Source organism: Cetorhinus maximus, chromosome 10, assembly GCF_964194155.1.
Source record: "Cetorhinus maximus chromosome 10, sCetMax3.hap1.1, whole genome shotgun sequence".
Taxonomy (NCBI): Eukaryota; Metazoa; Chordata; class Chondrichthyes; order Lamniformes; family Cetorhinidae; genus Cetorhinus; species Cetorhinus maximus.
This window is the reverse complement of record NC_135888.1, coordinates 54,615,545-54,627,856: the sequence shown is the minus strand read 5'-3', so window position 1 is coordinate 54,627,856 and position 12,312 is coordinate 54,615,545. Positions and strand designations below refer to the sequence as shown.

At 42.3% G+C, this 12,312-nt stretch overlaps 1 protein-coding gene across 1 annotated transcript in view; it reads right to left on the bottom strand.

The window, feature by feature from the left end:
• Positions 1–12,312, bottom strand: part of LOC144685323 (ran-binding protein 17-like) — a 947,082-nt gene that overhangs the window by 167,705 nt on the left and 767,065 nt on the right. Inside the window, exon 24 of the mRNA XM_078549733.1 lies at positions 5,308–5,446. Within this exon, the coding sequence (XP_078405859.1) occupies positions 5,308–5,446 (139 nt within the window). The remainder of the gene's footprint in view (positions 1–5,307; positions 5,447–12,312) is intronic.

The following is a 12,312-nucleotide window of genomic DNA, read 5'->3' as shown; positions in this document are numbered from 1 at the left end:
ATTATCAGCTAAGTGGACATTCCTGCTCTTACCCCTGTTCTCATAACTGTCGACGTGCCCATGCCCTCCTGATCCTGCCTTCTCACATTCTTGAGGCCAGCTTTACCCCGACTTTCTGAAATCCCCCATGAGACCATTCACTATCCGTCCATGAGCCTTGCACTTCCATCCTACTTGATCCAACCACGCACTTCCCGCCCTGCCTCCCAGTACCGTCATTCAAATCCTTAGGAACAGACTCTTGAGCTCACCTCTCCTGCCCTTTAAATCCATCTCTTTACAACGCTCAATGCCCAGAGAACCCATTCACTGTCCTACAACAGGACCATGCATGACATGTTTACCCTCCTAAACAGCCATGGGCAGTCTGGCTTCTTTCCCCAGACACCTTCCTAAATAGCCCTGGACAGTCCAGCTTCTTTCCCCAGACACCCTCCTAAACAAGCTCTGGACAGTCTGGCTTCCTTCCCTGTTCACCCTCCCGCTGATCCTGCCTTCCTTGACAAGCCTTTGCTCCACCCTTCTTCACTGACCCTGCCTCCCTTGCCCAGCCTTCATTCGACCCTTCCCTGCTGACTCTGCCTCTCGTCCAGCCTTCACTCCACCCTTACCTGCTAACTTTGCCTCCCTTGTCCAGCTTCTGCTCCAACCTTCCCCTCTGACTGTACCTCTTTTGCCCAGCCTTCACTCCACCCTTCTCTACCTACCCTCCTCCCATGTCCAGCCTTCACTCCTCCCTTTCCTCCTGACCCTGCCCCCCTTGCCCAGCCTTCGCTCCACTTTTCCCCCCTGAACCTGCCTCCACTACCCGGCCTCCGCACAGCTTGGTCTACCAGCAGTCATTCTCAATCAGGAGGCTGACATTTTTGAGCAATTCCCAAGAAGGCCAAAGTAGCAATTACTCATTCCAAAGTCCAGGAAGAAGTCTACCTCACCAGATGCAAGCCACTTATATGCAATCGTAAATGTGAACGTTCTAATTTCTCACTGACAGAGAAATTAATTTGGAGGGGCCACATGATTCTGGTGGGCTGCTCTTTTAATGAGCATGCACGACATGCAAATACATGCAAAAGGACTTCCTGACATTGTTAGCCAGGAAGCTTAAGCCGCCTTTAAAATTCCAAGGACTTAATTTCAAAAGTTCATTTAGCCGTCAGGAAGCTGATTTTTGGCCTCACGCTAAATTAAGATCCTCCGCCCACCATGCTTCTCGCTCGAGGTGGGCCTGAAAGATTCCACTCTTGGTGTGGGCAGCAGAGTTTTGGATGGAGGGTGGAAGATGGGAGGTCGGGAAGAGGTTTGTTGGATTAGTCAAGTCTAAAGGTCACAAAGGCATGGATGAAGGTTTTAGCAACAGATGAGCTGATGCAGAGGCTCAGTTGGTTGATATTAAGGTGGTGGAAGTAGGCGATCTTAGAGATCATGCGGTTGGAAGTTCATATCAGGGTTATATACTACACCAAGGTTTGTGAACAGTGATTCAACTGTTGGCAGGGAGGGGGATGGCATTGATGATGAAGGAAGGAGTTTATAAGAACATGAAAAATAGGAATTGAAGTGGGAAAGCCCTTCGAGCCTGTTCCGCCATTCAAAGTGATCACAACTGATCTTCAACCTCAACTCCATCTTCCCAAACTATCCTCAAATCTCTTAATACTCTTGTGTCCAAAAATCTATCGATCTCTGTCTTGAATATACTCATCCACAGTAGAGAATTCCAAATATCCACAACTCTTTAGGTGAAGAAATCTCTCCTCATTTCAGTTGTAAATGGCCAATTCCTTATTCTGGGACTTTGACCCCTAGTTCTAGACTCCCAAGCCAGGAAAACATCCTCTCAGCACATACCCTATTAAACCCCTTAAGGATTTTTTATGTTTTTAAGAGATCACCTCTCATTCTTCTAAATTTTATGGAATAAAGGCCTAGTCTACTCAATCTTTCCTCCTTGACCAATCCCTCATCCAAGAAATCAGTCCAATGGACCTTTGTTCCGTTGCCTCCAAGGCAAAGATATGCTTTCTTAGGTGAAGTGTTCAGATCATACACAGTATTCCAGATGTGATCTCACCAAGGTCCTATATAATTGTATTTAGATGGCTTCACTCTAAAACCGCAGTCTCCTTGTAATAAAGGCTATCATATAATTTGGTTTTCTAATTGCTTGCTGTACCTGCACGTTAACTGTCTGTGATTCACATATAAGCCCCGCCACACCCCCCCACCCCCTCTCCCAGTCCTTCTGAAATCCAATATTTCCTAGTATTTTGTTTCTTAATTTTTCCTTGCTAACTTTGTTGTGGGGACCGAAGAAAATAGCTTCAGTCGCCCCAATATTTAGTAGGATTAAATTTCTGTACATCCAATACTGGATGTCAGAAAAGCAGTGTGACAAATCAGTTTCAGAGGCATGGGTCAAGTGAGCTAGTGGTGATATAAACTCGGGTGTCGTCAGCACACAGGCGGAACCTGATGTTGTGTTTTTCAAGTTGTCAAGGGGTAGCATGTAGTTGAGGCACAGGAGGACTCAAAGTTTATTCTTGGGGGACCTCAGAGGTACTAGTGTGGAAGGGGCTGTGGGAGGAGAAGCCATTGCAGGTGATTCTCTGGCTACAGTTAGATAAGTAAGAATGAAACCAGGCCAGGGTTGTCTCACCCAGCTGGACGACGGAGGAGAGGTGCTGAAAGCGATTGATATAGTCAACCATGTCCAACAATATTTGGAACATGTGAAATGTACCTGTAAAAGGCAAAAACATAACTTATATAGTTAAACAACCATGATAAATAAATGAAGTAAAAGACAGTATCAAGCTAAAAGAAAATGCTTGTCAAATACAAGGAAAAATAGAGGGTTAGTGGACTGAGAGCTATAAAAAAGGCATTGAAAAAAGTAATAAGATGCAAAAAGGGAATATGAATAAAAAAACTTTCAATGGATATGAAAGCTAAGAGCAACAGTTTTTTTCTTAAAAATATTAGTAGAAAGGGTGTGGTAAAGGGAAAGATAGACACTTTAAAGATAGAAGCAGATGAGGCTACAATGGATAGAAAGAAATGGCAGACTTGTTACATGAGTGCTTTTTAACAGTGGAGGAAGAGGGCAAAATACCAGTGGTACAGGAGAACTTAGAAGTAAGTTTGCGGGGGGGAGTGGGCGGTGGTGGTGGAGCGTGGGTGGAGGGAGGAAATTCTCTAACTAAAATTCAGTTTGGAGTTTACTGCAACCTTTCATTGAGTCTCTTAATTCTTTTGAAATTCAACTCATTAACGGAGCTGAATAAATATTTGCCTGCTTGTGTTAGCTTGTCAAATCTGTAGAAATGTCATTGAGGTAGAGCTTCCCAAAAACTTTTTCTATGGTGATAACTTGGAAGTTTTAGATTAATTGTATGCATTTCGACTAATGTAAAGACTAGGATGAACCATTTCTGCCATCTTCCTGCCGCCTATTGCTGGAGCAATTTGTCACAATCTGTGACAGCCCCTTAAGTCTTAACTAAACTAGGAGACAAGAGATACAATTAAATGTTTCTGGTGCCTACACAAGCCTGTATGTCCTGTATGATTACCCATTAAATAGTCTTGGTCATTTTTCTTTTTGAGTCTGGCTGGTTGCAACAAATGACCACCAGGGGAAAAATCATTGTCACATCACTGATTGTAGAATTTTGGCACAGTGAAGTGGTAACCAGGTATGACATGTACAGTTCTGCATAAATCATTCTGGTGAAGAGACACAGCTTATTTTATGATGTTACTAAGTGAGAATACGATTCTAAATTTGAAATGTATGGGGGTGTAAGGATGGGTTAGTGGGGGTTGGTTGCAGATAGGATACAGGAAGCAGAGCGCTGAATGAATTAATGTTGCTTTTATAATTTATAGTCAGGTGAGGGAGAAAATCCCTGGAAAATATTTATTTTTAGGAGGGGGTCCGCGAGATTTGACGTTTTCATGAAAGGGCTTCGCGGGATGTTAAAAGTTTGGGAACAACTGATCGAGTTGAATTTTCTGAGGAAGTCCTCAACATGATGGATAGTGGAGTGTCTATGGATGTTGTCTATGTCAACTTTCAGAAAATATTTGATGAGGCTCCAGATAATAAACTATTAGCAATAATAAAAACACACAGAATTGGAGTTAACTTTGTGATATGGTTTGGTCATTGGTTGGGAGGCTACAGAAAGACAGTAGAGATAAAGGGAACATTCTCAGATTGGCAGAATGTGAAAAGCAGAGATCACCACTGATCTGTATTAAGGTTTCAGCTTTTCACCATATATTAATGACTTGGCTGAAGGAATAGACAGTTTTATATCTAAAGTTTTCAGATGACACCAAGTTAGAGGTCACAGTAAGTTGTGCAGATGGGAGCAGGAAATTACAAAGGAGCATAGACAGGCTGAATGAGTGGGAAAAACAATGGCAAATGGAGTTTTATGTAGAAAACTGTGAGCTCATCCACTTTGTATCAAAGAAAGATTGGAAGAGTTTCTTAAAGGTTCTTAAAGTCTAGGAGCTTTGGAGGAACAAAGGATTTAGGTATTCATGTAAATAACTCATTAAAATTGAGTGCACAAGCACAAAAAAAATAATCAAAAAGGCTAACGGAATGTTGGCTTTTATTTCAAGGGGTTGATAAACAAGAGTGATGCATCAGTTGTACAAATTCTCAGTCAGAGGCTAGTTAGAGCACTGCATTCAGTTTTAGAAACTGAAACTCAGGGAAGATTGATGGGATCTGAATGAGTGCAACACACATTCACATGATTAAAGATCTAACTCATAAGACCAAGTTGTTTAAACGTCGCCTGTATTCCCTTGAGTTTATACGGTTCAGGGATGATTCGAGTGCGGTTCCAGTGATGGGTCTTCACTAATTGTCATAATTCAACGCTTGCCAGCACCAAAACTCGGGGAATAAAAGCAAAAAAAATCAGCATCAATTGGGTGGTGATGAACAGACCAAGAACTCTCAAATTTCTAGGCTCTATCATGTGAAAACTCCAGTGATGATGACTATATTTCAGAATTGTTAAGCTTTCCTTAAAGCATTCCCTTGAAAACTATTGTGCATTGGTACCCATGCATGGTGATCTTATATATCAACTTGAAATTGTGTTAAATACAAATGAGGGTATCAGCACCTTCAACAATGTTTTTCTTGATTGGCTTTCAATTAAAAAATTTACTGAACAGCCACCATACACACCCTAGCTTCCTGACTAGGTTAGTTTGTGCAGGTGATTTGGTACCAACAATTCCAATATTCAGGAAAAAACATTTTCTAGTGTAACTCACCCAAGGCATTGAGTCCTTCTGATAAAGAGGTCAGGATGTAAATGACCACGTGTGGCTCTAAGCTGGCAATGAAGCTCATGTGGTCCTGGGTCAGGCACTCCAACAATGAATAGTATGATAAGCTCAACTTCCGATATGACTAAACAAAATAAAAAACGTAAATGTGTTTTAAAAATGGTGAAAAACAAGGAAGAGACACTTTACTAAGTAGCTTGAACATGTCACTGTAAATAATGAATTTGAGTTCATAATTTATGTGCTATTTTGAGGGTGCTGAAGGATCCATTTCTTAGCTGAGATGCTCAATCAAGGCCCAGTCCATCTTTTCCAGTGATTCAGGTGGATGTTAAAGGTCCCATCATAATATTCAGAGAGGAGCAGGGAATTCTCCTGGTATCTTTACAAAAAAAATCCTCCTTCATCCAACACCACCAAAAAAGACATCATTCATCACATGATGGTTTGTGAAATTGGGTTTGCATACATAATAATCGCTGCATTTCAATGCAATTCATTTTATGTACAATGCTATATTTCTGAATATGATATAAATGAAATTCTTTATCATAGCAAAGCAAAAGTGGATAAGTAGATGTTATACATTCCTGCACGATAATTGCCAATTCAAGAGTGGCTTTCAAAATGCTTTGGCATGAATGGGAAATAACACTGGCTTTTATTGCCAGTGAGTCCTGAATTCTTGGACCAATGTGGTAATGTTACAGGATTAACGATTGTGGTATCACCAATACAAAATGATTGGAGGTATAATCTGTGATTGGTTACAGCAGGACTTGCACACAGTGAATAATACAGAGAAAATAATAGAGGGTAAACGGGACCCAGGAGTTTAAATGACAATGAACTTTTGATTGACATAACAAATCCTCTGTCCTTGCAAATTGTGATTCCATCTCTAATCTCCCTTTCCTCTTCAAAGTGAACTTGGTGCCCTCTCCAAAATCTGCAGCTATCTTTCCAGCAACTCCATGTTTGAATCTCTCCACCGTATACAAGCCCTATCCAAAGTCACATATAACATCCTCTGTGATTGTGACATTGGTACACTGACTCCTCGTCCTTTTCAACATCTCTGTTGCCTCTAAGTGGCTGACCATACCAACCTCCTTTCCAATGTCTAACCTTCATTGCCCAGCTCACCGGGGTTGTTCCCTCTTGGTTCCTTTCTTACCTAATCAATTGTAGCCACAGCATCTCCAGCAATGGTTTCTGTTCCCACCCCTGCGCCACTTCTGGATTTATCCTTGGCCTCCTCCTCTCCATCATCTACATTGCAGCCTTTTGGCAACAGTATTAAAAGACATTAGATCAGTTTCCTAATTTACGTGATGACACCAAGCTCAGCTTCTCAATTACTTCCACATGGTCAAATCGCTTGCCTGACATCCAGTTTTGGCTGAGTCACAACTTCCTCCAGTGAAGTATCAGGAAGACAGCAGACATCAGCTTCTGTCCCCGCCACAAAGTATGTACCCTGCCACTGATTCCATCTCTCTTACTAGCTACTGACTCAGACTGAACCAGATTGTTAGCAGCCTTGAGTTCCACTTAATAATGTTCCAATCCCGTATCTTCTTTACCTGATGACTTCCACCTCCATACCATCACTCATCTCCATTTCTGCTTCAGTTCATTTGCCACTGAAATCCTCATCCATGCTTTTGCCACATCTAGACTTACCTATTACAAGTCTCTTGGCTAGTCTCTTGTCCTCCATAAACTACAGGTCATTCAAAACTCAGTTATCAGCCATCACTCCCGTCCTTGCTGATCTACATTGGCTCCCCATACCTCAATGCCTCCAAATTAAAATCCTCACGTTTATATTTAAATTGTTACAATTGTAAGGTTAATAAGATGATTGTATTTTGGGGCTGCATCTTTAAATTTAGGGTAAATGAAGGGGGTCATGTGACTGTTCTGCAGGCCACCTGATAGTAAGCCTGGATGGTATGATTGTTAGAGGTCAAAAGAAGACTCAGATTGTTGCACTGGGGCAAGTGTGCAAGGTATTTACGGTTGGAGACAATGACAGCAGTTTCTGAGTTTACAGTGAGAAGACTCTTGAGTCTCCCAAAGTCCCAGAAAGGTTTTGTTGGTATCGGATCGAAAGTAGTTGTGCTGCAACTGTCCATTTACTTCTAAGATGAAAGGGAATTAATCAAGGATAACTAATTATCATTTCTATCTGGATGCAAGGTTAATGTGTTTAACATTGCCATGGAGAAGAGGGTGGAGTAAGCCATTTTAGAGGTAAGGTTACAGGCTTCCCTGCAAATCAACGCATATCACAGACACAGTAGAGGTCCTGTGTGGTCAGCAGAGAGAAAAGGCTTCTTGGCTTTGTGGGTCACCATAGTCAGATGCAGGAGGGAGACGGCTCAAGTTGAGTAGATGTATCCAGCAGCCTTCTATGGATTCCAGGAGATTTGTTCTGGCATGACCGGAGGAAGAAGAATCATCAGTACAGGCTTTACTACTGGTGATAAATTTAAGGAACTTCCTGAAAACTGAACAAAGTGCCCGGAGATGGTCACTTGAAGTTACTCTTTGGTGGATCGGGGATGCGGAAACCTGTTGGAAGCTGGGAGCAGCTGTGGATTGTTTACTATAAGGATTATAATTACTTAGAGAGTCCGATGTGTGCTATGTATAAAATTTGAACATTCCTCTCTGTAATTTAAAGTATAAGCTGCCTACAAAAAGAAAATAGTGTTTAGTTAATAGTGCTTTTAAACATTTGCTACAGTAAAAGTTTTATAACGTGAAATCTTGCCGTGCTATTCTTTCAGATAGTAACTGGAAATACAAATAAGTTATCAGTCTCTATGGAGATTGCAACAAAATCCCTTCATGTCCCTGGAACCTTTGCCAGCCTTACAATCTTCCCAGAACTATCCGTTTCCTTAATCTGGCCTCCTGTGCATACCTCTTTCCCATTACCTCACAACTGGCAGCTGTGTCTTCAGCTACCTAGGTTCTACACTGAAATTCCCTCCCTAAACCCCTTCATATCTCTCTCCATCTTTAAGACTCTGCTTAAAACCCAGCTCTTTGGCTATATGTCTTTCTTTGGCTCAGCAACCATTTTTGTCTGATTATGCTTTTGTGAAGATGCGAGGGGCATTTCTTTGTTAAATGTGCTATATAAATACTGAAAACTCTTGTCTCTTTCAAATTTACATTACGTACATGGCAGACATTGACTCTTGCTCCTTTACATCATTAGGGTCAGGGAACATTCACGCTGAGGCTAACAATTGCACTCTCATGATCTTCTGAGACAAGCTGTAGGACAGTGAGAGGTGACTCTAACAAACACATTCACCTTTTCAACTCTCCATAAATCTACATCTACCTCCACAACGTTGCCCGCTACGATCCTAGTCTCAGCCCACCTGATGCTGAAGCTCTCATCTACAGGAAACACTAAAGGCTGTTTCCAGTAGGGTTCCGCAGGGCTCAGTACTAGTTTCCCTGCTTTTTGTTGTATATATTAATGATTTGGAATTAAATGTAGGGGGCATGATGTAACAAGTTTGAAGACAATACAAGAATTGTCCACGTGGTAGATAGCGAGGAGGATAGCTATAGGTTGCAGGTACATATCACTGGACTGGTCAGGTGGGCAGAAAAGTGGCAAATGGAATTCAACCCAGAGATGTGAGGTAATGTGCTTGGAGAAGTCAAACAAGGTAAAGAAATACACAATAAATAGGAGGATACTGAGAGGTGTAGAGGGAGTGAGGGACCTTGGTGTGCATGTCCACAGGTCCCGAAAGGTAGCAGAGCAGGTTGACGAGGTGGTTAAGAGGGCTCATGGAATCTTTTCATTTATTAGCTGAGGCATAGAATATAAGAGCAGAGAGGTTATGCTGGAACTATATAAAACACTAGTTTCAAAATAAGGGGTCTCCCATTTAGACATAAATATGGAGGAATTTCTTCTCTCAAAGGGATGTTGGAATTCTCTTCCATAGAGAGCAGCGGCAGCTGGGTCAATGAGTATTTTCAAGGCTGATTTAGACAGATTTTTAACCTACAAAGGAGACAAAGATAATGGGGGGTGTGTGGGTTGCAGCCAGGAGGGTGGGGTTAAGGACACAATCAGATAAGCCATGATCCTTTTGCAGGGTGGAGCAGACTCGAGGGGTTAAATGGCCTATTCCTGCTCATACTTCTTATGTTCTTAGTGTGAGGAAGTAGTTCCAACCATCACCTGCTTTGTCAACTTGTTCTATTGTCATTTATTTTATTCTTTCAGGGGACATGGGCATTGCTGGCTAGGCCAGCATTTTTATTGCCCATCCCTAATTGCCCTTGAGAAGGTGATGGCGGTCCACCTTCTTGAACTGCTGGAGTCCATGTGGTGTAGGTACACCCACAGTGCTGTTCGGGAGGGAGTTCCAGGATTTTGACCCAGCAATAGTGAAGGAATAGCGATTTAGTTCCAAGTCTTGGAGGGTAACTTGGAGGCGGTGGTGTTGTCATACATCTGCTGCCCTTGTCCTTCTAGGTGGTAGAGGTCATGGGTTTGGAAGGTGCTGTCAAAAGAGTCTTGGTGAGTTGCTATAGTACATCTTGCAGATGGTACACACTGTTTCCAATATGTGTCAGTGGTGGAGGGAATGGATGTTGGAGGTGGTGGGTGGGGTGCCAATCAAGCTGGGTGCTTTGTCCTGGATGGTGTCAAGTTTTTTGATTGTTGTTGGAGCTGCACTCATTCAGGCAAGTGAATAAACTCCATCACATTTATAGACGGTGGACAGGATTTGGGGAGTCAGGTGGTGAGTTACTTCCTCCAGAATTCCCAGCCTCTAACCTGCTCTTGTAGCCACAGTATTTATATGGCTAGTCTAGTTAAGTTTCTGGTCAATGGTAACCCCCAGGGCGTTGACAGTAGGGGATTCAGCGATGGTAATGCCATTGGGTGTCAAGGGGAGATGATTGGATTCTCTCTTGTTGGAGATGGTCATTGCCTGGCACTTGTGTGGCGCGGACATTACTGCCACTTGTCAGCTCAAGCCTGAATATTGTCCAGGTCTTGCTGCATATGGACATGGACAGCTTCAGACCTCTTCTAGGTCTTGGCTTACTTAAGAGAGTACTCTTACTCTCCTATTCTCTATCATTTACAATCTTGTACAACCACTTTTAACTCTTCCCCTTGGTTTCATTCATCCAACATTTTCCTCCTATATATTGCTCTTCCTCCTTCCTATATCCTCACTGTGCTAGAATATACTGTGCTTCTGCTGTACCTAATATTTCAAGACATTAAAGCTGTAGCCCTTCTTACTTTCTTCAGTGTTGCCTTCCTATTACATACTACAGGGTTTAGAAACCCAGTCATGCATTTGGGGAGGGCAAACAAAACAAGGGAATACGCAATAAACGGGAAGTTGTTGAGAGGGATTGAGGAAGTGAGAGACCTTGGAGTTCATGTCCACAGGTCATTGAAAGTGGCGGGATAGGTGGACAAGGTGATCAGAAGGCATATGGAATGCTTTTCTTTATTGGGCGAGAAATTGAATACAAAAGCAGGAAGTAATGATGGACCTGGATAAAACGTTGGTTAGGCCACAGCTGGAGTTTTGTTCTGGTCACCACAGTACAGGAAGGACATAATTGCTCTGGAAAGAGTGCCGAGGAGATTTGCAAGAATGTTGCCAGGGCTTGAAAATTGCAGCTATGAGGGAAGATTGGATAGGCTTGGGTTGTTCTCCTTAGACCAGAGAAGGCTAAGGGATGACCTAATTGAGATGTACAAAATTATGAGAGGCCTAGATGGGGTAGACAGGAAAGACTTGTTTTCCCTATCTGAGGGATCAATTACCAGGGGGTATAGATATAAGGTGATTGGTGGAAGGATTAGAGGGGACATGAGGAACAAATCTTTCACCCAGAGGGTGGTGGGCGTCTGGAATTCACTGCCTAAGTTGGTGGTGGAGTCTGAAACCCTTAACTCATTTAAAAGGTACCTGGATCTGCATCTAAAGTGCTGTAACCTGCAAGGCTACGGATCAGGTGCTGGAAATTGGGATTAAAATGAGCGGCTAGTTTCTTTTTTCTCTTTTTTGGCTGGCGCAGACATGATGGGCTGAATGGCCTATTTCTGCACTGTAACTTTTCCGTGGTTCCATGGACTCATTTCATCTAACCTCCCGACTGACCTCATTTTCTCTCCAGCTCTTTCATGTAGACTTTTCTGGTGTCCTGCTCTATGGGCCTTGATCGTTCACAAACATTACACAATTTAAAATTGGTTTGATGCTGGGATATTCAAATCAGAAGGCACTATGTTCAATTCCTGATTTGTGCTGAGTTATCTGATCTCAGCAGGGACATTAACAGGGGTGATATAATTGACTTTAACACCCTTGGAACAGTGAGGGAAAAGTCAGCCACATTTCCTGCTCTTGAACCTTATTGAATGACTTCTGCTGAAAAGTGCGGGTGTGTGGGATGGGAACATGGGCTCACATTACTCATTTATCTCAATGTCTGTTTGGCTGTTTGTGGGATCAGTATACAGTGAATTAACATAGCTTTCTGTCCTGCTGAACAGGGATGCTTTGTAAAAGGATGAGAAACTGAAGGAATGGGAAAGTCATTCATTCATGTCTTGATGGTCTGGGACATGCAGTTGTGTCACTGTTTATAGTAATAACGTAATAAAGCTTGGATGGACCATATAATCATGATAACAGAATCATTGGATGGGATTGATGAAAGGATTGATTGAGTCTTGGCTCTTTGTTATCTGAATTCTACATTTGGTGTTTTTTAATGTATTGTAATTTAGCGTTAGTTTGGATGGGATATGGGAATCAAAGGCAGAATTGGTTTAAGTGTTTAGAGCAAACCACAGCTTGCTGTAATCAGGCTGGAACTGTAAAGCTTGGTGCCTGAATTCTTGTAGTGAATTGTGAACTTAATAATAGAATCATATGAATGGAATTGTGTTGTATGATTAGACTGAAT